Source organism: Hirundo rustica, chromosome 8, assembly GCF_015227805.2.
Source record: "Hirundo rustica isolate bHirRus1 chromosome 8, bHirRus1.pri.v3, whole genome shotgun sequence".
Taxonomy (NCBI): Eukaryota; Metazoa; Chordata; class Aves; order Passeriformes; family Hirundinidae; genus Hirundo; species Hirundo rustica.
Genome location: NC_053457.1, coordinates 12,991,518 through 13,012,393, shown reverse-complemented (window position 1 = coordinate 13,012,393; position 20,876 = coordinate 12,991,518). Strand labels below are relative to the sequence as shown.

The 20,876-nt window shown below is 36.4% G+C and overlaps 1 protein-coding gene across 6 annotated transcripts in view; it reads right to left on the bottom strand.

Annotated features, from left to right (window-relative positions):
• Positions 1–349: 349 nt before the first annotated feature.
• The window catches only part of DLG5 (discs large MAGUK scaffold protein 5), a 97,827-nt gene continuing 77,300 nt past the window's right edge, over positions 350–20,876 (bottom strand). For 2 of the 6 annotated variants that reach the window (XM_040071090.1, XM_040071094.2), the window contains exons 18-34: positions 19,825–19,972; positions 19,202–19,323; positions 18,065–18,154; positions 16,672–16,840; positions 13,661–13,738; positions 12,840–13,002; positions 11,811–11,944; positions 11,066–11,230; positions 10,516–10,699; positions 9,451–9,599; positions 8,999–9,169; positions 8,476–8,672; positions 7,638–7,781; positions 7,323–7,450; positions 6,450–6,559; positions 4,589–4,698; positions 350–2,205 (exon numbers count right to left, since the gene is read on the bottom strand). In XM_040071090.1, the coding sequence (XP_039927024.1) occupies positions 2,102–2,205; positions 4,589–4,698; positions 6,450–6,559; positions 7,323–7,450; positions 7,638–7,781; positions 8,476–8,672; positions 8,999–9,169; positions 9,451–9,599; positions 10,516–10,699; positions 11,066–11,230; positions 11,811–11,944; positions 12,840–13,002; positions 13,661–13,738; positions 16,672–16,840; positions 18,065–18,154; positions 19,202–19,323; positions 19,825–19,972 (2,366 nt within the window). In that variant the 3' untranslated portion in view covers positions 350–2,101. The remainder of the gene's footprint in view (positions 2,206–4,588; positions 4,699–6,449; positions 6,560–7,322; positions 7,451–7,637; positions 7,782–8,475; positions 8,673–8,998; positions 9,170–9,450; positions 9,600–10,515; positions 10,700–11,065; positions 11,231–11,810; positions 11,945–12,839; positions 13,003–13,660; positions 13,739–16,671; positions 16,841–18,064; positions 18,155–19,201; positions 19,324–19,824; positions 19,973–20,876) is intronic. The other 4 variants (XM_040071091.2, XM_040071096.1, XM_040071092.1 and 1 more) reach the window with 4 other exon arrangements.

The following is a 20,876-nucleotide window of genomic DNA, read 5'->3' as shown; positions in this document are numbered from 1 at the left end:
CCAGTGACACGCCCTTGAAAATATCAGTGATAGATTCATTCTTCAGTTAAAGTCTCCATCCAATCAACTGCATTTCCATTTGAAACCTTTAACACCAATGGGTCGGAACATTAAAAATGTTAACACAAACCAACATCTAACTTCTTGTGTTCTACAGTTTGTGAAAATCCCTGCTATTTATGCATCCAAAGATAGATGAGAGCACAAAACAAACTTTTTCTTCTCAAGGTGGGTATTTGAAACTATCAGGTGGATATGCCCATTTTAGACAGAAATGCAGACCTTATATGAGGACTCAACTAAACAGAGTCAAGAAGAGCATGAGCTCCATGCAGCCGTTACACACAAGTGAAGTTACAGAAATTGACCTTTATTTAGTAATCAGTTTCTTTAACTTTTTTTTTTTTGATACAAAGTGACATTTTCATTTAGTACAGAAAAATTCATGTCAGAACAGTACCTGTCTGTTTCAGTTGTACCACTGGAGTCTACTCTGATCTCTTAGCTTTAAAAAACAAAACAAACAAACAAACAAAAACAGAGATAAACAAAAAACAGCTTCTGTCCCTCACCATGAGAAGTACTCGGACTACTAATTCGTCCATACCATTTCATTATTATTTATTGATATATACAGTATTGTAATAGTATGGTATAATACTATATAAAATACTATATATATATTAGAAGTTTTTATAGTTCAGAATACTCTACATAGTGTATTACTATATAAATACTATAAAAAGTATTCTGAAATATAAAATAGCAACTGTAAAACAGATTTTAAATTTAGGACCAGATCTGTCTTGAAGAACTGTACAAGAAGAATCCCTTTTTTTAAATTATAAAAGCTGCAAACAGAAGCAACATTACAGCCTGTAGTGTAAAACCAGAAACCCTACATAATGAAATGTTAGAAACAGTGACTGAGAAGCAGGTCTACTCAATATTTTAAAAACAATTAAAATACAGTACCCAGGAAACATGGCACAAGAGACAGAAGAAACAGGTACAAAACCTGTGTTAGGAACACAGAGTCAGAAGTGCAAAAAACCAAAAAGGGAACCAATATAATAGAGTTTGGTACAACAGGTAAATAAGTATTGCAACCAAAACTAAACAATCACTTGTTTTTTGACAGTGAAAACACTAACAATTTAGTACCTTTCTAAAGGCTTTTAACCAAAGCCCTAAAACTGTGTCTGCTCTTAAATAAAAACAGTCTATGTGAATGCTACACACTGAAGTACAAAGCTTAAGAATTACCCTGCAAAATTGCACCAACATAAGCTTTCCATATTTACAGTATCTAAAAGTGACAGAACATAGCATGCTAGGCCTAGTTTATGACTCTACCCCACCAGGACTTAATCCAGGCCCAACAACCAAAAATTCTTAATGTCAACACGTTAAGCTTGGATTACTTAGATACATTATGACATTTAAATATTAGCTTCATGCATAAAACAAGAAACAATATCTTTGACAGATAAGCATTGACAGGATACAAACAGTGGTCTGCCCTGTGCAGGAGTGCACTTCCTTTTGAGCTTACTCCCAAGACGTACCGATTCAGTCCCACGTTCTTACCTGGTTGTCAAGTCAACAATGTGCTTAGAAATGGTCAAAATTGTAACTAAGAGTCACATTGCTCATAAACTGTCTGCTCATACTCAGAAATTTCACTCCATTTTGGAGAGTTACCTCATAAAGTGAAAGGACACAAGAGTTAAAAAAGGAACAAAACAAAACAAAAAGACATTCAAGTAAACAGCAAGAACCAAATACTTTGAAAAGGTTTTTGTAAACGTGTCATTCTACAGGGTTTTGCAGCATTGTTAAATTCATTACTCATGGACAAGTACACACAGGTCACAACCCGTCGTGTGTACACGTACGACGTAAGAGACAAGCTCGGTGAAGTGATCTACCCCTTCGCACGTGCCTCGTCAGGTCCTCGTGTGTTCAGTGTTATCATTCCCCTTCATGAAACAGAAATCACTTATGGGTATCTTTATAAAGACAGGAGTGAACTGAGTCCGTTGGATAGAAAGTTAGTTGGTTATTTACATCTGGAAAGTAGTTTCACAGCAAAATAAATCTACAGTGGGCCAGCTGGGATCCACAGGACCTTGTTTTGTTCTTGGTCGACAGTTGCCATAATCTGAGTGCAAATGCTTGAAAGGGCTCCTCCCTGGACAATGCCTGGAGAAGAAGGAACCCCACATACAAATGAGACTGGAACAAACAGTTATGAGTAATTACCAAGAGCAGTCTTCTGCGTTTATCTGCAAAGTGTTTATCAACAGATCGGAATTAAGAAACTCAACTCAGTATCTGACAGATAGATGTCTCTATTTAAAAAAAAATAAACAGAGCAAAGAAGTCAGGCATTCAATACACAGTTCCTTCTGCTAGCTCCTAAAACAATCCAGGGAAGTCAAGGAACTGATGGCTATAATCAACTAAGACAACTGTTTTGTAAGTGGCCTCCATGTACTATTTTCAGAGGCATCAGGTGGCAAAGTTTAAGTCTAAAGATGGTCAGAACCTGCTATAATAAACCTTCTCTGTTCAACATGTGGTGTTAAGAGTTTTATATTTACGGGGTAATATACATAGAGACTATAGCTGTAGCAACTAGACACTATTTACAAATATTAGAAGTAAATTATGAGCAGCTCACAGATTGCTGAGCTAAATAAAACAGCAGTGGTTGCTACTCCAATTCTTATCGTCAACTACACTCAAGGAACAAAAGGCCAATAGCAAGCAACTCCCTGAAAAATCAATTCACAAGATAAATTAACACCTTTTATTCTACCCTTGCTAAACATGAAAAGTAAAATGCCACCACTAACACATGAGAGGAGAACTTATTGTCTTCAACACTTAAAAGCTGAAGAACTTAATGACTTGATAAATATGTCAGCCAGCAAAGCCTCTGACTTCAGCTACCACTAATGCTGAAAAAGTATGGAAAGCCTTACACAGCTTAAGGCATAATTCTTCTTTTTGAAAAGAGAAAATATGATGTCAGATAAACACATAAGATTTGGCCCTGCAATATATACTACAGTTAATGATGTCAGGTGACTTTGGATACAGAACACAGTAACTGAAAAGGTCTATGAAAAGTGACAAATGGCATGGAAGAAGTGATTCAGATTACACAGTGTTCACAACCAGGTAAAGGAAACAAAGCCAACTTAAAAGTCATTAGTCAAAAAGTGAACTCCATGAAGTACTTAAGGAGCTTTTAGTAGTTAAAGAGAGAGTGTGACCTATAGCTCCATGACTAACTTACCAGGTAAAACATGCTTACATCTATCTACGTGCTGTCTACAGGCTTCAATGTCAGTGCAATTTGAACACCAACCCTCTCTGACTACCAGCATCTGGTAGTGTTGATGACAGCTGGAGTCCCCTGAACACTGGCACCAACAGAAGGAGACCTTTCCCACAGGGCAAGTGAGAAGATACACATAAGACTCTCTTGGACTGAGTGCCCCTTCCACTGTCAGGGTGAAACTAAAATGCCACAAATGACTAAACAAGAAGCAGAAGATAACATGTGGCGATGCAATCTGGCCATGTGCACGTCAAGTTCTCAGTAGGTCTAGTATGTACCATGTAAAACCATTTGTATGGCTATTACATAGTATTTTGATAATATGGCTTCTCTCAGGATGAACTGAGAGAGCGCTAAACTAAACACGCCCTTTTGTCTCTCTTCACTTAACAGTTATGCCTCAAAATATTTCTGTAAGAAGCCCATTGTTCAGGGGATGAAAAGTTAGATTTTGGCTAGTTTAGGGTGTTTGTTCTTATAGTTAAATTTTGTTGCCATGCACATCTGTGCATGGACAAGAAAAATCAAGGTATATTCAAAAGAGTAGGGATAAAATTCTATGTATGTGGAAACCCATGGAAATATACTCTGAAACGAACAGAGAGTCTCCAATCACTGTTCTTTTCCTCTAGTAAAAATACTAAAGTCCAAGATTGATTTCATCATTTCATGAAGTTAAAAAGGCTTCTAAAGTTGAATTTAATTATTCCAAATTACAATGCATGCTCAAGAAACCTTGGACAATTTTCTTCCATTGTTGAAACATTTAAAGTATGTCTCACAAATCACAAAACCATACAGAATTACAGAAGGGTTGAGGTTGGAACAGACCTTTGGAAATCATCATTTGTTAGTTTAAACTACAAGGGGTTTCTGTTTTGTTTTTCTTTTTTTAATAGTTAAAAAACTCTTCTACTCCTTACACAGTATAACACTGACAACACTATGGCAAACTGTCAAATATTGCTCATACTTTCTATACTACTAGCTACTAGCAATAAAACCTTTTCAGAACCTCTTTACATCATAAGATTATAACAGTCAGAACAAAGGAGATTTCTATTTTGACATTTCCTCTCCTGGTAAAATAAAATAACAGAACATGAGTTTGTCAAAAGGGAAAGCAGAATGAAAAAAAATAAATTGCTCATTGAAAGGACACTGAGCTTTTGAATTAAAATGCAAATGGATTAAATTACCACTATGTACCGACTGAAAGCTTGATTAAATACTAACCTGTAAAGTACTTGCTATACTCCTGTTCTATTTTTTGAGCTGTCTCAAATTGTTCTTTGGAATGCTTTTGCGTAACTTTGTCCCTCAGGAAGATTGGGTCCTTTTGCTCTCTGAAAAAAAACCAAACAAACAAATCAGGAAAAAAAAGAAACACCTTGTATAAGAGTAACTTTTTTAATAGACTTGAAAAGAGTGCCTTTAGTTGGGTGAATATGAAAGGCTAATTCACATGCAAGCAGACTCCTAGGCCCAGAGTGCCATCTACTGTGTTTCAGCAGTATCAGCAGAGTCATCAGGATCATTGCACTGCTAACAAAGTTATTTACTCTCAGACCAAGATAGTCTTTCTTTAAAGTTTCAGAGACTGGGAGGCAATTGATGAAAAAAGAATATATTTTTTTTCCAGTTCATATGAACTGGATCATCATCTCATACACATGCCGGTACTCCTTACACAAAGCTGGGCACAAATACCACTCTTCTAAGCGCTTCTGAAATATCAAGCATCAAATAAATACAGTATTTCCATGTTCATATCTATGACACATTTTTGAGATGCCTCTTTTTCTATTATACAAGCTCTTGAAAATAAAACATGAGAAAAACAGAGAAATACAAATGCTAAAATAATTATTTCAAAACGTAATTACTGAACTAGCATATCATTGCTGTGGAGCATTTAAGAGAATACCAATAGAATTGGCGCTATATCAAAAAGGGTGACTGGACAAACTTCTGGTGCACACAACAGGCAGACACAATGTGCCACTGCAACTTATACTGATGACTGCCAGAAATCATTGCTTGATTAGTTTGACCTTTGTCACTTTCCAAAAAATGGAAAAAGCTGTAATGGTCACCAAAGGGGATCAAGATGTGACAGTTCCATTTATCATTTAAGTGCACAAACCTATGGTGGTAATGAAATATACCTGACTGCTCTGTGTCCTGTTTCTAATTTAAAGTAGCGATACTTATCTTCTTCATTAATAGACAGTAATCAAATTTACCTACAGATCAAGAATATAAGAAGTCTTCAACTTTAAATATGAAGATAGCACAAGTGTAAGATCTCTTAGCAAAAGTGTTTCTCAATAGTCATATTGGGAGATTATGTCCCTTCTTGCCAAATCAATCTATCAAAATGTGTGAATGCTTTCTCAAACATCAGGGGAGGGACTGGCATTTGCATGTCCTCTGTTCTGTTCCTGGCTATATTCAAACAGGAATTTCACAATTACTGAATGAACACAGCCTGAGAAGACGGCCATATATGCACTATGTTGCAAAAGGGGACTTCCCTTGCTTGGTTTACTGGAGAATGAAGGTGGGAAAGCTGAGGTAGTGCAATTGGTAGTGCATCCATACCCTTGAGCCTTCTCCGAAGAAAAATGCTCTTTGTCATGGTCAATGCTTAATCCTCAATGGATCTCACCCATATAAGTCTTACAATGTACCACAAATGTTAGGAGGAAAGGTCCTGCTGGAGGACATTTAGTTTGGTCTCCATGGATTTCTTTGAAATATTCACGTAACCGTCATGCAACCCAAATGAAGTTAAGACCATATACCTCATAGTGGATTTTATGAGGATTAATTTCCCTGTTTTACAGAATCACAGAATGTTCTGAGTTGGAAGGGACCCAGAAGGATCACTGAGTCCAGCTCTTCAGTAAGTGGCCCATACAGGGTAGAACCCCACAACCTTGGTGTTTTAGCACCAGGCTCTGACCAACGGAGCCAATCTCAGTGGCTGTTTTAAGAGATTTAAGATGACTAAGATGAAACAAACAATAAAGGTAAGACAGACGTATTTTAAGGCAGAATAAACATCCCTGAACTATACCCCTCACAGACTTACTTGATTTGTTTAGCATTTTTGTAGCGAATAAAAATTACAATAGGGTAGATATGAACACTGTGGAGCCGTTCGATGGCATGAGGAGCGATGTCAAGCAGACAATGACAATCCTAAGATCAAATGTAAATGCAAAACACTCATTCAGTTAAAGAGCACAAGCACACATGCAAATCCCCCATTTCTTCCCCTACTTAAATCATAGCAACCCAGCAGAATTTTGCCATACATGTAGCATTTTGGGACTACTGAGATATTTGTATCCAAAGGATTTATAACAAAAGACAAAAGATGAAAAACTGCAAGAAATTGCATTCATAGTACCAGAAACATGCATTGATAGCAAAAAAAAGTACTTGAAAAACAAATAAAATGAAAACTCAGATTGAAATATATGCAATACATTTTTTCAAAGTTTAAATATTCCTATTAATTTTCTCTTTCAGAAATCATAAGCAAACACAAGCGTTAATAGGACTTTACAGGTGGTTTGATTGAAAACTGTAAGCAATGAACAGACTTAAGATAACATCTTTCTCCAGGATTATGATGATGTTTATATTCTATATGATTGCATTAAATGGAATAGGTAAAAAAATTAAATCATTTTTTGAAGGGGGTAGAAGATGGAAGTTAAGAAAATTAATTCTAACTTGATCTAGTAATACAGTAGAAGAATACAAACATTTCTAGTTTCTATAAAGGTGAGCTCATTTTAAATAGTCACATGCAAAAGTAAGGTAAGTTTTATTTTATTTAGCAGCCTGGGGAACAGTTCTCTGAATGTCTTAAAGGATGACACTGCCAACATAATTCCCACCCCCCAACATAAGTAAGTAAATTGTACAAAGAACTATGGCATTAAAATTGACTCACCTTTTCTGTTATCTCTTTTATTGAGGCTACAGTTGTCACATCAAAATGTCCGCTCCTCCGTTTGTAATCGATAAACAGACAATCCTTCACACCTCGTTCAATGGCTTGCTGGGAAGCTTTCATAACCTCTGTTGCGTACAAGAGATCCCCTTTAATTACTATTCCTTAAGCATAGAACAAGGCTAAGATGATAGTGTCTACAAATTCAAATTCTTGGGGTGTTATCCATCTTTGTGTTGTTATTTTGTTAATTTATACAGATGTTACTGTCATGTATTCTAAGCATGAATAAACTAGCTGTATTTGCCTACTTACCCAGAGGACATCTGCAAAATTTCCCAGGGGATTCTTTGACCAGCATGTCTTTCACAGCATCAAGTAAAGGTCCTAGAATAAGGACGGGCCTAGGGGAGGTACAGTCCACTTTCTGGACACGCTGATAAGCCAAACTTGCAGAATCTACACACAGAGAAGATATTTATTTGTAAAAGCATACATTTCCTGGCATTCCGCAAATAAGCATCCTTAGAGGAATTATGAGAAGATCTCCTCTGCAAGGGCAAAGGGCCCTTGACAAATACAAATTATGGTCGGTCATTATTGTGATTTTTCCACTTGACAGCTGAAACCAGACATTTTTCTAACTGAACCTATTGTTCAATTTAAAAAAATTAACTCCTCACCTTCCCCAATCACCCCTAGAAGTGTAAACAACACACAATATTTGATATTTCTGGCTTGATTGGTTGAGCTCTTACAAGGAAGTAAGCATTGTAACCGACATGATTTTTCTAAAGGAGTGAAGAAATCGAAGTGAAAATTTTGAGCAGTGCACAGGATGTCTGTCTAGACTAAGCAACCTGAAGAGAAATTAAATAGTTGAAAGAAAGATCAAAACCATGCAGCAAAAAGAATCTCCCTTTCCAAATGAAATAGTAATGCTAAAAGGTCTAGGAAGAAATTAAGAAAATACTATCTTGAAACACACTGGCTTGTAATTTAACACAAAAAAAAAAGTTATTAGAGGTAATGATCACCATTTGTATCCAGAGCAATTAGAATATAACATTATTTGTTGCGATATGCCACACCTCATTAAGAATGAAACAGAAGCAAAGGCAAAGCCCTCCCAAAGTACAACAAAAGTACTTGCCATCCAAGAAAGGAATTGAGTCTGTACTGATTGTATCTAGAGCCAATAAATCCTTTCCATCTTTGGAACCACTTCGCTTATGCTTATGCTTTCTTCTGAAGAATGACCTCCTTGCTGCTGCTGACAATGTCTTAGATGAACTGTTTTCATCTTTAACCTCAGACATGCTGTGTCTCCTGTAGAATTCCTGATCCATCCTAGAATAAAACAGACAAAATTGCTGGTATTTAAAGTTATATTTTTAAAATATTTTGACAGTATCACAGCTGGTGATACTGTGCCTGATGCACCCCAGGACATTGTCATTTCTAGTTTACTATTTAGCAGCATTAAAACCAACTGGATAGAGCAATATATTTAATTCGACATATATTAAAATATGCCATCCCTAATATGACATATCTAGAATTACTATCTCCCAGAAAGAATAGAAGCAAACAAGTTTCTTAGACCACATCTCACTAGTCAGACTTTTAAGGATAAATACTTTTTAAAGATGAATACTGTAACTGAGGTCACTTACATATATTTACTGGGAATCTGTCCTCTTTCCAGCTTCTGAGCATTCTCATCTAGCTGCCAAGCCATCCAACAACCAAAATTTCCCTGTGGTAGGGTGTCATCCACATATAAAATGTCATCTTTCTTAAAGCTTAAATCCTGTTCCATCTCTGCCACACGGTCATAAAGTGCTCTGGAAAGGAAGGCAAACAGGCTCTGCAACTGTGTGTTCAACTCAAGGGAAGAACACACCTCTTCTGAAAAACGTTAGCAGATAAGTTCTCTACTTCTCAAGAATGCATGAGTGAAAAGTGAAGACTTGCAATACTAGGCTGTGTACTTGCTGTCAGAGAATGGCTGGATAAAATAGTAAATTTCAAATTTAAAGAAAAAAGGCAAAATTTATGTTTCTCTCTCTCTCTCATATGATGTAAGAACCTTCTTATGCTGTCATGACCAGTCATGCTCAAATACCTGATAAAGAATCCATCTCCAGGAAGCTCTTTTATCTTATTAAACTCGTCTATTCTGTATTGAGTCTTTATTTTGATGTTTTCTCCAGGCTTCAACATTTCAAGATAAGCTTCCTCAGCTGTTTTATTTCGCATGTCAATGGACCCATACTGCAAAACACAGAAATAAACCTTTAGATGTGAAATTGTATTTCAACAAGCAATAGAACTAGGTGAGCTTGTAAAACATTCAAAATGAGTTTTTCTCACTTGCAGGTTCTATATTTGTCTTGACACTTAACTGTAGTACAGCTTGCACCTTAAGATGTCTAGAAGGAGAATGAGACATTACAGTGGAAAACAAAAAACACAAGTGCAAACAGCAGACAGGTACTGTGAGAGAGCAATTCTTGAAAAACTTTCCCAAGTGTAAGCTGAGAATCATAAAATTCACATTGAAAAAAAAATATTTTTAGGGATATCTGAAGGAAGTCAAATACGATCACAAAGCAAAATCTGGATACTGGAAGCTCAATGTGAGAAGTCTCATTGCTCACTTGTATCTGAAAAGCTCATAAAGATGCGTGTTTATCATCTTAACAGTAGTGACAAGTAGATAAATGTTCTCATTTCAGATACAGAAAGCAGAGTCAAAGACACAATATATGGTTTTCCCTAAACTCTCTTTAGAATCAATAAACTCTCTTTAGATCAAAATTGTTCTCTGTTTTACAATATCTTTCATATCCTTGCCTATCTCCTACATACAACAACTGGATTCAAAGCTTCCCATTTTGATGAAGGGTGCAGGTGTTAGTAATTACAGGTAGATGTGTGTGAGTCCTTCAAACTTTGGGGCATCTTGTGCAATCAACAGTGGTAGTTCTCCAGGTTCACATTATCCAGCTCCTTATGTGCTGCAGCCAAAATATAAGTTGGCTTGCTGACCATTCTTACCTGGGTTTTGTGGCAGGAGCTCAACACTCACAGAACACTCCACACTGGGACAGCACAGCACTTGGCACCTCCCTCTTTATGGCATCCCAGCCATTATTCAATACACTGCAGACTTTTCTCAAGTGCTTACCTCAAGTATCATGTCACCCAAGACTAGTCCATCAGGTCCTTTTGCTGGGCTGTCATCATCTACATCTGAGACAAATATTCCATACAGGTTTCCCCCACATATCTGGATACCAAGATCAACTTGGGATTTTTTAACAACAACAGTTCTAGGTTCAGGGGTCCTTTTGTTTGTGTCCACAGGGCCCCTTTTGACAGAAAGAAATAACACACATACTAGAATTGAAAAACTTGCCATGTATAAAATCAACTTGCCATCTGAAGAATATATATTTATACAAGTATTATTCAGAATAGGTCACCTACAGAGTCTTAAATGACAAACACCTTTTCAACTAAACGAATCATGCAGAAAACTTTCTTCTGTCTTCTCCTTGCAGACCTCATGTTTCAGGAACAGTTTGAAAACATGTACATTTATATCCTGGGGTCCTATGTCTGCTGATTTATTTCAACCAGACACAGCATTCACAGGCGTACACTTCCTTTTTCAATACCCTTAATATCCACCCTGACCATTTATTTTCCTTTAGGACGAAGGTTTCACTCTCTACCTTAAGGAATTCCGGGGACTTGTAGTTGGAGTGGTTTGTTTGGATGGGGGTGTCATTGTTCCTTCATCCTGTTCACTCACAGTGTCGATTACGGAATGATTGTCAGGCGTTGCAGCTCCGCTGCCCTGAGGGGTGGAATGATTACTCACAGGTTCTAAGCGAGAACTATAACAGGGAAAAAAAAAAAACAGAAGAAAAGACCGGTGGGTTAATGCCAAATATTTTCCACTCAAAATTTCTAATTTGGCTGTAAGTAAATTTTAGCGTAAGGGAGATAAAAGATAAAACCCAAACCCTATAACTCAAATGGGTATGCCAACAAACATGTTCACCATATGTCTACGAGAAAGATAAAGCTCTGTTTTGAAGTGTGATCATCCATCAAAAGAGGATGGGTTATTTCACTAGGTCATATGCCTTCACTATTTAATATTGGAAATTCTGATTTTGGAAAAAAAAAAATCAAAAAATTGAAGTATTAAAATGTCATAATTCTAGAGAGAAGTCATCTTGGATTTTAATTTAGTATATTTAGGGATTATGACCAAAGAGAAAATGTATTTAGATGCATCATGCATTCTCCTTTTGACACACATGTATTCACACATTACTTTTCAAAGCAACCACGCTGATCAGCACACGTGTGCTCATGTTTGCAAACATGTTAAGTGCACAGAAGTCAGCAACTAGCTAAATAGCTATGTGGACAGGAGAGTTCTCTTCTTCCAAGTCTAGCCAGCCTTACCTTGACCGTGAGTGATTGCCAAGCTGATACATGTGTGGGTTGTACTGAGCCAGAATAGTGATGGTGTCGCACTGCTGCCCAATGATTAGTCGAGCCTGTTGCTCTGTAGCATTTCTCAAATTTATTCCATTAAACTACGGAAAAATTGCACAAACCAGAATGTCAAGTTATCAAATCGAAACTAGCACGCTCATTCTTTCAGTGTCCTAATTAGTGTAATGTCTAAATGCTCACTTATTCCCATTGGAGAAAATAGGAGAATGAAAATGTTGCTATACAGTGATTTCTATTGTTTACTCCTTGGAAGGAATCATCACAATTTTCAAGTGTTTTGTAACCTGAGAAGGAGTTTAACAATATTTTCACTGTTAAAAGTCATATGTATTCTGAGCTGTGCTATGATTTGATATCAGTGATTAAATACAAGTTGGTTCAGATCATCAATATGAGTAAATTCAGAATTGGAAGATGAATTTAGAACTATTCAGGTCTATTTTCGTATCAGAAACACACTTTGCGCCAGAAGGTGCTTTAACATGACGTTACATTTACAAAAGCAGCTCTGTACTTTACAAAATGCTACTCCATGTGTTTGTCTAACACAGTAGGCAGAACCATCACAGAGCCTACATGAGTCATTTTTTAACCAGGTATCTTAGCTAAGAATATGGCACAGCAACAGCAGCATGAAACTTGGTAAAAGCCAGCTGCTTGGAAATGTACTCCCCTTACCACGCAGAGTATGGGATTGGGACTATTTTGTTTTAAGTACTGAAACTAGATAGCTTAAAATTTAATTATATCTATATAAGACAAGATGCAGATATACCATCAAAAGACATTATTTTTATGATAAAGCTGGAAAATGTCACAACAATGACAATTATGGAATATTACAAGAGAGTGTACTCTTTGCTACATCTCACAGTGCACAAGGTTTCACAACACAGTCTTTTTGGGGAAGGCAGTTACGGCTGCAGTCATAGAAACTGATTTATTAAACCTTAGCAATAGTAAGCAAACAATTACCTCCAGTAACTGATCACCATATTCAAGGCCAGCTTGATGGGCAATGCTCCCACCTGTTACTTTAGAAACAAATATTCCACCATTTTCTCCGCTTACAATGGAAATCCCGAGTGGCTCAGAACCCTTCTGCACTTTAACATGGCGTGGCTCTTCCATGTAGGGCCTGTTAAGGAGATAGTTAAAACTGAGTTGGAAAATATTGCAATTGAACCACCACAATATCAAAGTTCCATGCAATATCTATGACTGTCTGAACTGTAATAATAAAATAGCTTTGAACAGTTACTTAAAAAACCCCACTAATTGTCAATGCTCTTAAATACATTCCTCTAACACCATGCAATATACAGTGGCAGAAGTAAATGTATGCCAGGTACATGACTGCTCCAAAAATTATGATAAATATGAATTATAAATAGAATGGTCATGAAGTTGATAGGAAAGAAGCTTCCAGATGCATATTATATGAAAGTAATTGAACCACTGTATATAATATGTCATTGTCAAACCATATTCCAGAACGGTATGTTACAAAGACAAATGCTGGGAGTTTCCATGGCCAGTGAAAATAAACATAATGAATACTAAGGCGGGAAACCAAAGGAGAGCAAAGCACAAATATAATATTTCATATTTGTATGCTGGGAAACACAAATTAGTAACGAAAATTAAGCAGTTGAAAACTCAAGCCATTAAGACAGCAGTTTGCATGGTAGCATTACAATTACCATGCAAATTCTCCTCAGGGCAATTATCCAAACGTAAAAAAAGCACAAAGTGCGCAATACTGCTCGAGAAGGACAACCTTAGATCAGGCCAACCTCAAACTCCTTAGTGATGAGAACCTAGGCCTAGGAGCAACAGGAATTCTCAGAAAAGACCTATTACGGAACAGATATCTGAAAGATGTAGAAGATTTGAGAAGACAAGAACACTTAGAACAGGACAAACAGTAGTAAGACACTAGTAAGTATAACAAGAAAAAGGCTTATAAAGAAGAAAATTCTGATACAGTCCCCTTTCCTCCCCCCATATTTGGGATGTATCCACCTGTACACATTCATTATGTATATAAACAAACAGTAGCCTTCTACAAAGTCCTGGGTTTCCCTGTTATAAACTTAAAAACATCTACACAGCAAGAGGCATCACCAGGCATTGACAATTGAGCTCACTCTCAATGAAACAGCTTGGGCATCAGGTGTGGTGTATTTTTTATTTTAATACCACTATACTGCCTCTGACATCTTTCCTAACATTTCATTAGGCCATATAGATGTTCTCTAAACTGTGCCAACTGCTTAAACCATTTTATTGTGCTGTTCAGAGACCAGAAGAGTTAACTGGACTTCACTCACTACCACTGAAGTGACTGAGGCTGAGGAAGGGTATTTTTCGGAAAAGCAGGATTTGAGGCTGGGGACAGAGGGAAGGAGACATTGTTTCATAACTATGCATATTTGCAGTCTTTGAAGGGATCCTTTTGGTAGCCTTCTGCAGCAGAGGCATAATAGTTTGGCAGCCTATTAATGCATATGAGATAAAAACTGTTGGCTGCTGACATGAATGCAAGTCTGGAACTCAGCCACCTTACATATCACTGTTAGAGGTAATGCCCTCAGCAATTACTTTCCAATGTAGTGAACTTATTGATGCTCACATTTTTTGCATGTAACCTAAATTAACTAAATTCTGATAACCTGCAGAAAACTGATTAATTTTTTACTCACTTATGAGCATGTTAGAAATATTATATGAAGTTTCTTCATGTCACAAAATTTACCAAAGTATATTTCCACATTAAAAACTACAACCGCATCTTTCGGACCTTTGTTTATTGTATCCTTCTGGAGTTTTTTCCACCCATTTTTAATTTGTTTTGGATTGGAGTACGAAAGAATCAAGCCCACACAAAGCACACAGGATCCTATCTGAGAATTCTAGTAAGTACAGAAGAACAGATAACTATGCCTGTATAGCAAATCAGTAATAAAGCAAAAAACCTCATAACATTAAAAAGGTGTTTTACTTGATTAGCAGTTTTATCAAACCAAGTGAAGCACTTTTCTATAATATTCAAACTGCTTCCCAGAATCACTAGACATGAAGTACAGAAAAAGTCTTAATTGATGAGCTATTTTAATTTTAATTTAAATCAACAGAACAAACAGGAACACTGAACTTGTTTTCATCTATATAATTATTAATTTTATGTGGAGAAAGGCCAAGTGAATTATTTGTATTTTGTGGGAAACAGAAAGTTTATAAAACCCTCCAAAATGTAAACATTCCTTAGAATAAATTGAAGTAGTTACTTTCCTAAACGGAGAGCTGTTTAATAGCTTGTCTTGATATAAAAACCCACCACCAAACCTTAGAATTATACTCTTTTTAGAAAGTCAGAGTATGGCTTATACATAAGCACAACAAGAGCAGTGGGGCTAGAACCTGGATGTGCTTCGCTAATATGATCAACATTAACAATTGTTATTTCCTAGAGATCAGAACATGTATTTGTGCTCAAAGACACAAAGATATAGACGGCCAAAACCCCAGTTTGTTCACCTGAACACTCAAATAATTAGTCATGTGAAGGAGAAAAGACACTCTGACTTGGATTTTGCAAGTGACAATCAGAGGAACATTTATACAAGAGCACAAGTTGAGTACATGTAGTATAAGTGTCACACTGAAGGAAGAAAGAAAGTAAATTCACAAAAACCTCTTTACACTTCCTTTCAAAATAACACTGTTCTTTGTATACAAGACATTCTATAATTGCTTAAATAACTTAGTCACAAATTCTTCAAACAAGACAAAAGTTTCATGTAACATTTTATGAACAGCTTTTTATTACTACCAGGAAAGTTAGAATACAGAATATCCCCATAATTTTATCATTCACATTTTTTGTGGTCAGTGTTTTTACATAAATTAAGCATACACAGAGGTCTTGAAGTTGACATAAATGTAATCTATTTCAATACATCACGTTCCTTTACACTCCCAGAATGGCATTTAGCTGCCTTATCGGAAATAAAAGTGTGATTCAAATCTGCATCTTACTGTTCTACACTTTGAATTTGTGTAAAACTTTTCATATATTCAGTCTAGCCAGATCATGACAAAATGAAAACCGATGTCCAAGACTGATACTGTAAGCAAGGTATCTTTGAAATATTCATTGTGAGATATAAAGTCATTAAACATAAAGCACATGTTTTTAATAAAGCTATCATGTTAGATTCAAATTTTGCAAGCAGCTATGTACATATACTGAACACTATTACTAGCAGTGGTCCAGGTACAGCCAAAGGGATCAGTCAGAGCAGTAAAACTGCACCTGTACTGTTGTTCCACAGTTACATGCTCAATTTTTCATGTTATCTGGTTATATGGAATCAAGGCACAGTGGTTGGAGCACATATTCTGCAATGCTAAGGCACCTGATGTTTAGATGTCAGATGTTACTAGGTCTTAATTTTGTTTAGATTTCCAGAGTACAGAACAAGGCTATCATAAATAAGGATGTCAGGTAGTTGAGCTGAAAGAGTATATTCCCATTTAGACTGCTCTTACTTGGTGTGACCATTAGTATAACATGGAAGAAAAAAAACCTTTATGAAATCACTTATTCTTAAAATCAACAAAAAGATCTCCTCCATACTTTCTAAAGAAAAAGCATCTCAGGACCTGAGATGCACCTCTGCACCTACACATTTTTCATTTAAACTAAATGTTCACATTCCTTCAGCCTAATAAACAAATGCACAAAATTTCCTCAGGCACACTTGTATTTAAAACAAAAATGACAAAAACATGGGGACCTTACCTATCTTTTCTACGTTCTCCAACAGATACAGGGCTAATGGAAATCCTAGGTAATGTAGAAAGGGAGTTCTGAGACTGGCTGCTGGTGAAGGAAGACGTTTCCAAGTTAAGAGGTGACTGGGGAGGAGTTATCAAGCTGGGACTGCTACATTCTGAGTGCGACAAGGAGCCTAGGGAAAATCAACAGTTGAGTGTTAGTATCCCACATCTGTCATAGCTGGCAGATCTACCCAGACACAGTGAAAGACACCACACGCACCTGAGACAAGAAAGGGGACTGACTGTTCACTAGCTATTAGTCATGTAAGGGGCTTAGGAAGACCAGGTAACTCATTCCAGACAGTGCAAACTTACTGTCCTTAATGACTCTGTGTTAAATCCATCCTCTCTAAGTGTGCAAACAACCACTGCCATTTGCAGCAGGAGACAAAGCTACAGACAAGCTACACCATGAGCATGTCTGCAAAGCACATTAACAAAAAATAAAAGAGAGGAAAGAAGTAAAATAAAAATCTAATATGTAGGTTTGTTTTCCGATAAAATATTTATGTACAGCCCTTCCCTTTACATAGAAGGTATACCATGCAACACCTGAAAAAGATAACAGAAGCCAAGCATGAATCCTACACAGAGACAGGAATGGTCTGAAATTCCACACAAGCTTGACATGACTTAGCTTGCATCTTTACCCTGGTTGTACCCTTCCTAAGTAATCTACAGAACAAGTGCCCTGACACTGTTTGCTCCCTTTGAAAAGCTAGAGAAAAAAAAAAAAAAACTCAAATCATTAATCACAAATGAAAGCTATTTTTCAGACTTGTATTTGGCTGGTCAGGAAAAGCACACAAAGCATTAAGGCTGCAGAACATTTGAGCGATGATGGCAATGAAGAATTGCTGATTGCTGTCAGCAAACTCCTGGTTCTACAGCGCTCCAGCTACTGCTTGTCTTTAAACATCTTCCACTAAGCAATTCTGAGTGAAGCACTGAAATATTTCCACTGCATTTCGAAGTATAATTTACAATCAGTGACACAACAGTAAGCAGGTAATGCACTTAAAGAATGAAAAGAAAAAACGCAAGTCAGCTCACTGTTAAAATTTTCAAGGCATCATTTTTGAAGAAACAACTAGAAAACATACAGTAATGCTTACGCTTACTTTTGTCTGCACTTTTACTCAGTGTGCCAGTACTCAAATCAACTATCAGAAAAAACAACTTTCATTAGAAAGTTTCTTTTCTTTTTTAGCATTTCTCTGGCAAAATGCAGATTATGTAACCTTAACAAAATTGCCCTACTTAGACTGTGGCACAACCTGATTTAACAATTGCAATGGCTTTGTTTTGGTTATACTGAAAGCAGTATGACCAAAATGACTTATTAAATAATTCACCTCTGTCAGAGCCCATCATGGACCTTGGATATCTTGGTGTTAAAGGGATTTTAATTCGTTCTGTTCTGTATTGCAAGTTACTTGAAGAACCTATTTTTAAAACAAGGAAAAATAAAAAGACATTAGTAAAAGCATCTACAATTAACAAAAAAGTTTGATTAGATTGTACTTCTTCAATGAACATTAAAGTGGCCTCTAAATGATCAAGGCCAAAGCTTTTATGCTTACCCTCATAATTGTGATTATCAGAATTATCTCAAATTATCTTAATTACACGGTCATTATCAAAAAGAGCACAATGCAGCTACACAGTATATATGCACTGTTCATGCTCGTAGGAAAAAATATTTTTAGTATTTTCCTACGAAATTAAAGTTTACTCCAAGTCCAAGCAAGAATCTAACATCTCTGTTCACTAAGAATCCATGGGACTTTGCAAAGGGCATTTAAAATATTCTGATCACATTCTGCTTGGATGAATATATCATCACTGATACTGGTTGCAAATTGTTATGCCCCTTTTCACTGTGCTTATAAAGCTACCATGCTCTACTCCACTTTGACAGAACACAGGAACACAATCATGTATAAACCCCTCAGTTATTACATAATTTAAAATTTAAATAAATCTAAAATGTTAAAATGTCACTGCTACAAAGCATGCATTTGCTTTGGTATCATTAGGCTGAGCATAAAAAAAAAATTTACATGTCAATCAACTAAACGTAAGTATAATTTATTTTCCAATAATACAATTTACATTTGGCCATTAGTCATCCTTGACTTTTTGTTCAGGGGGCTCCCTCCTTTCCTTTCTTCTCACCAGCTCATTGAACCTCAACCTTTGGCACTGCATCCCATCTCTCCAAGGATACTTTTAAAGCGCAACAGGCATGCAAAGGAGAATCCCTCACACGCAGAGGGCATTTCAAAGAGAGTGTAAAGAACAAATTAAGCACAACTACTGGGAACACCTTTAGTCATAAACCCACGTGAAATGAATCAAAGGAACACCGGAAGCCTTTAGGCTTTGCCAACCATGACAATCCAACAGCATGGGTGCTTAAGGAGTTTTCCATTTATCATTTTCTCCAATATACAGGAGTTCCAAAGGAAATAAATCAGAAATCTGGTTACCGAGTCTAGCACTAGATGGCAATGAATTTGAGCCATGAGATGCTCTTGTACGTGAACTTTCAGGGTACTCATTGGAGTGTTTGTGACTTAGATCCAAACTCAGGCGACCTTGATGCTGGGAACTACATCAAAAGAAAAGCAGAAGAGGGCAACAATTAGAACTGGGCAAAGAACCTCAGCAAACAGAAACTGGCCAACTAAGAATTTTGGTTAAGCCCATGTGCTGAATAAAGTGAATGCTTCTCTCATTTCCACTTCCACAATGTCCCATCATTTTATGAATTATTAGAAGCCAGAAGAAAAATAGCTCTGAAGTACTATAAAAAAGGAGCTAGCTCTGTTTCTTGTGGCAATGGTAAGGAAAAAATACTTGAAATTAGCTAATTAAAAAATTAATTTCTTAGTCAATATCAGTCAGTGGGGCAGAGGAAACCCTAATCCATCAGTTACTGACAGACACAAAAGCAACTGGCTCATCATTTATATGCAACAATGGTTTTGAGACCCCTGGATCAAAATAACACACAACAGCAGCATGTTTCACTCTGCACTCTACCAAACTACTAGAAGCAATTTTATCCTAATGAAAACAAAACTTTAGGGAGATATAAATTTTAAAACACCTGGGATGCAGATGCTGATGACATATTTGGCTGGCAACTGATGGACAATTGCTGGTGTGAACTCTATGGCTCCAGGCAGTATAGATTGGATTTCTCATGACAGCAGTCACTGCAGGACACGGTGCTAAGTTTCTTGGTACTGTCCCTGCTTCAGGTGATAAAAGCAAATTCTTATCAACATTATTAGCATATAAAGTCCAGGTTTAAAATATACCTTAATATTTTAACATTTACATGTACGATAAATAAAAAATTACCATACAAATATATTATTAAGCACCATAAGACGGTTTTTTGATAATACATGCGTGTATAAAATCTTGTTTATAATTCTGCAATAAGTAAAAAAGTGGATTATAGTACCAAAAATTGAGCCATTCACAGCATATGATTTTAACATGCATTAGTAAATAAAAGATTTTCTGTTTTAAAGTACAGAAATTTTTTAACCAGGAATGAAAATTCTGCATTTAATCATCCAACCACCACACAAGATTTTATTTGGCACTTGAACTGACTGCAGCTATAGTTATTCTGGTTCCTCTCTTCTGTTGCCTCAAAGACTCCCACTTCTAGTGTGACTTTAAATTCTAATATTTATTTCTCAAACTTATTACTCAAGTTGCTTTTTTAAGTATATTTATCCTTCGGTACTAAACGAAAGTCTAAAAACTTCCTCTTAAATGAGTTTGTGGCATGGAACACAGCAGCAAAAACTTGATCTCATTTCAAGACATAGGCTCATGCTGTCGAATATTGTCTAAAGCAGGTTTGACTTGACTCAGTTATTGTGCAAAAGCATCATGCTAAGATAAAAGTTAACTACAAAGTTAGAAATAACACTTCTAATACTTTTTCTACTGCCATTAAGAGAAAAAGTGAAAGAAGAGTAAAAGAAATCAAAGAAGAACAAAAGCTTCTTGGTCTGAATTACTCTTCAGGGTGTCTTTTTAACTGATTGGGGCACCATCACTTGAAGTTGTCCATTGTTCCAGATAACACAGATTATTACCTTCGTGTTCTCCAGTAAGAATAAAATCTTCCATAACTTC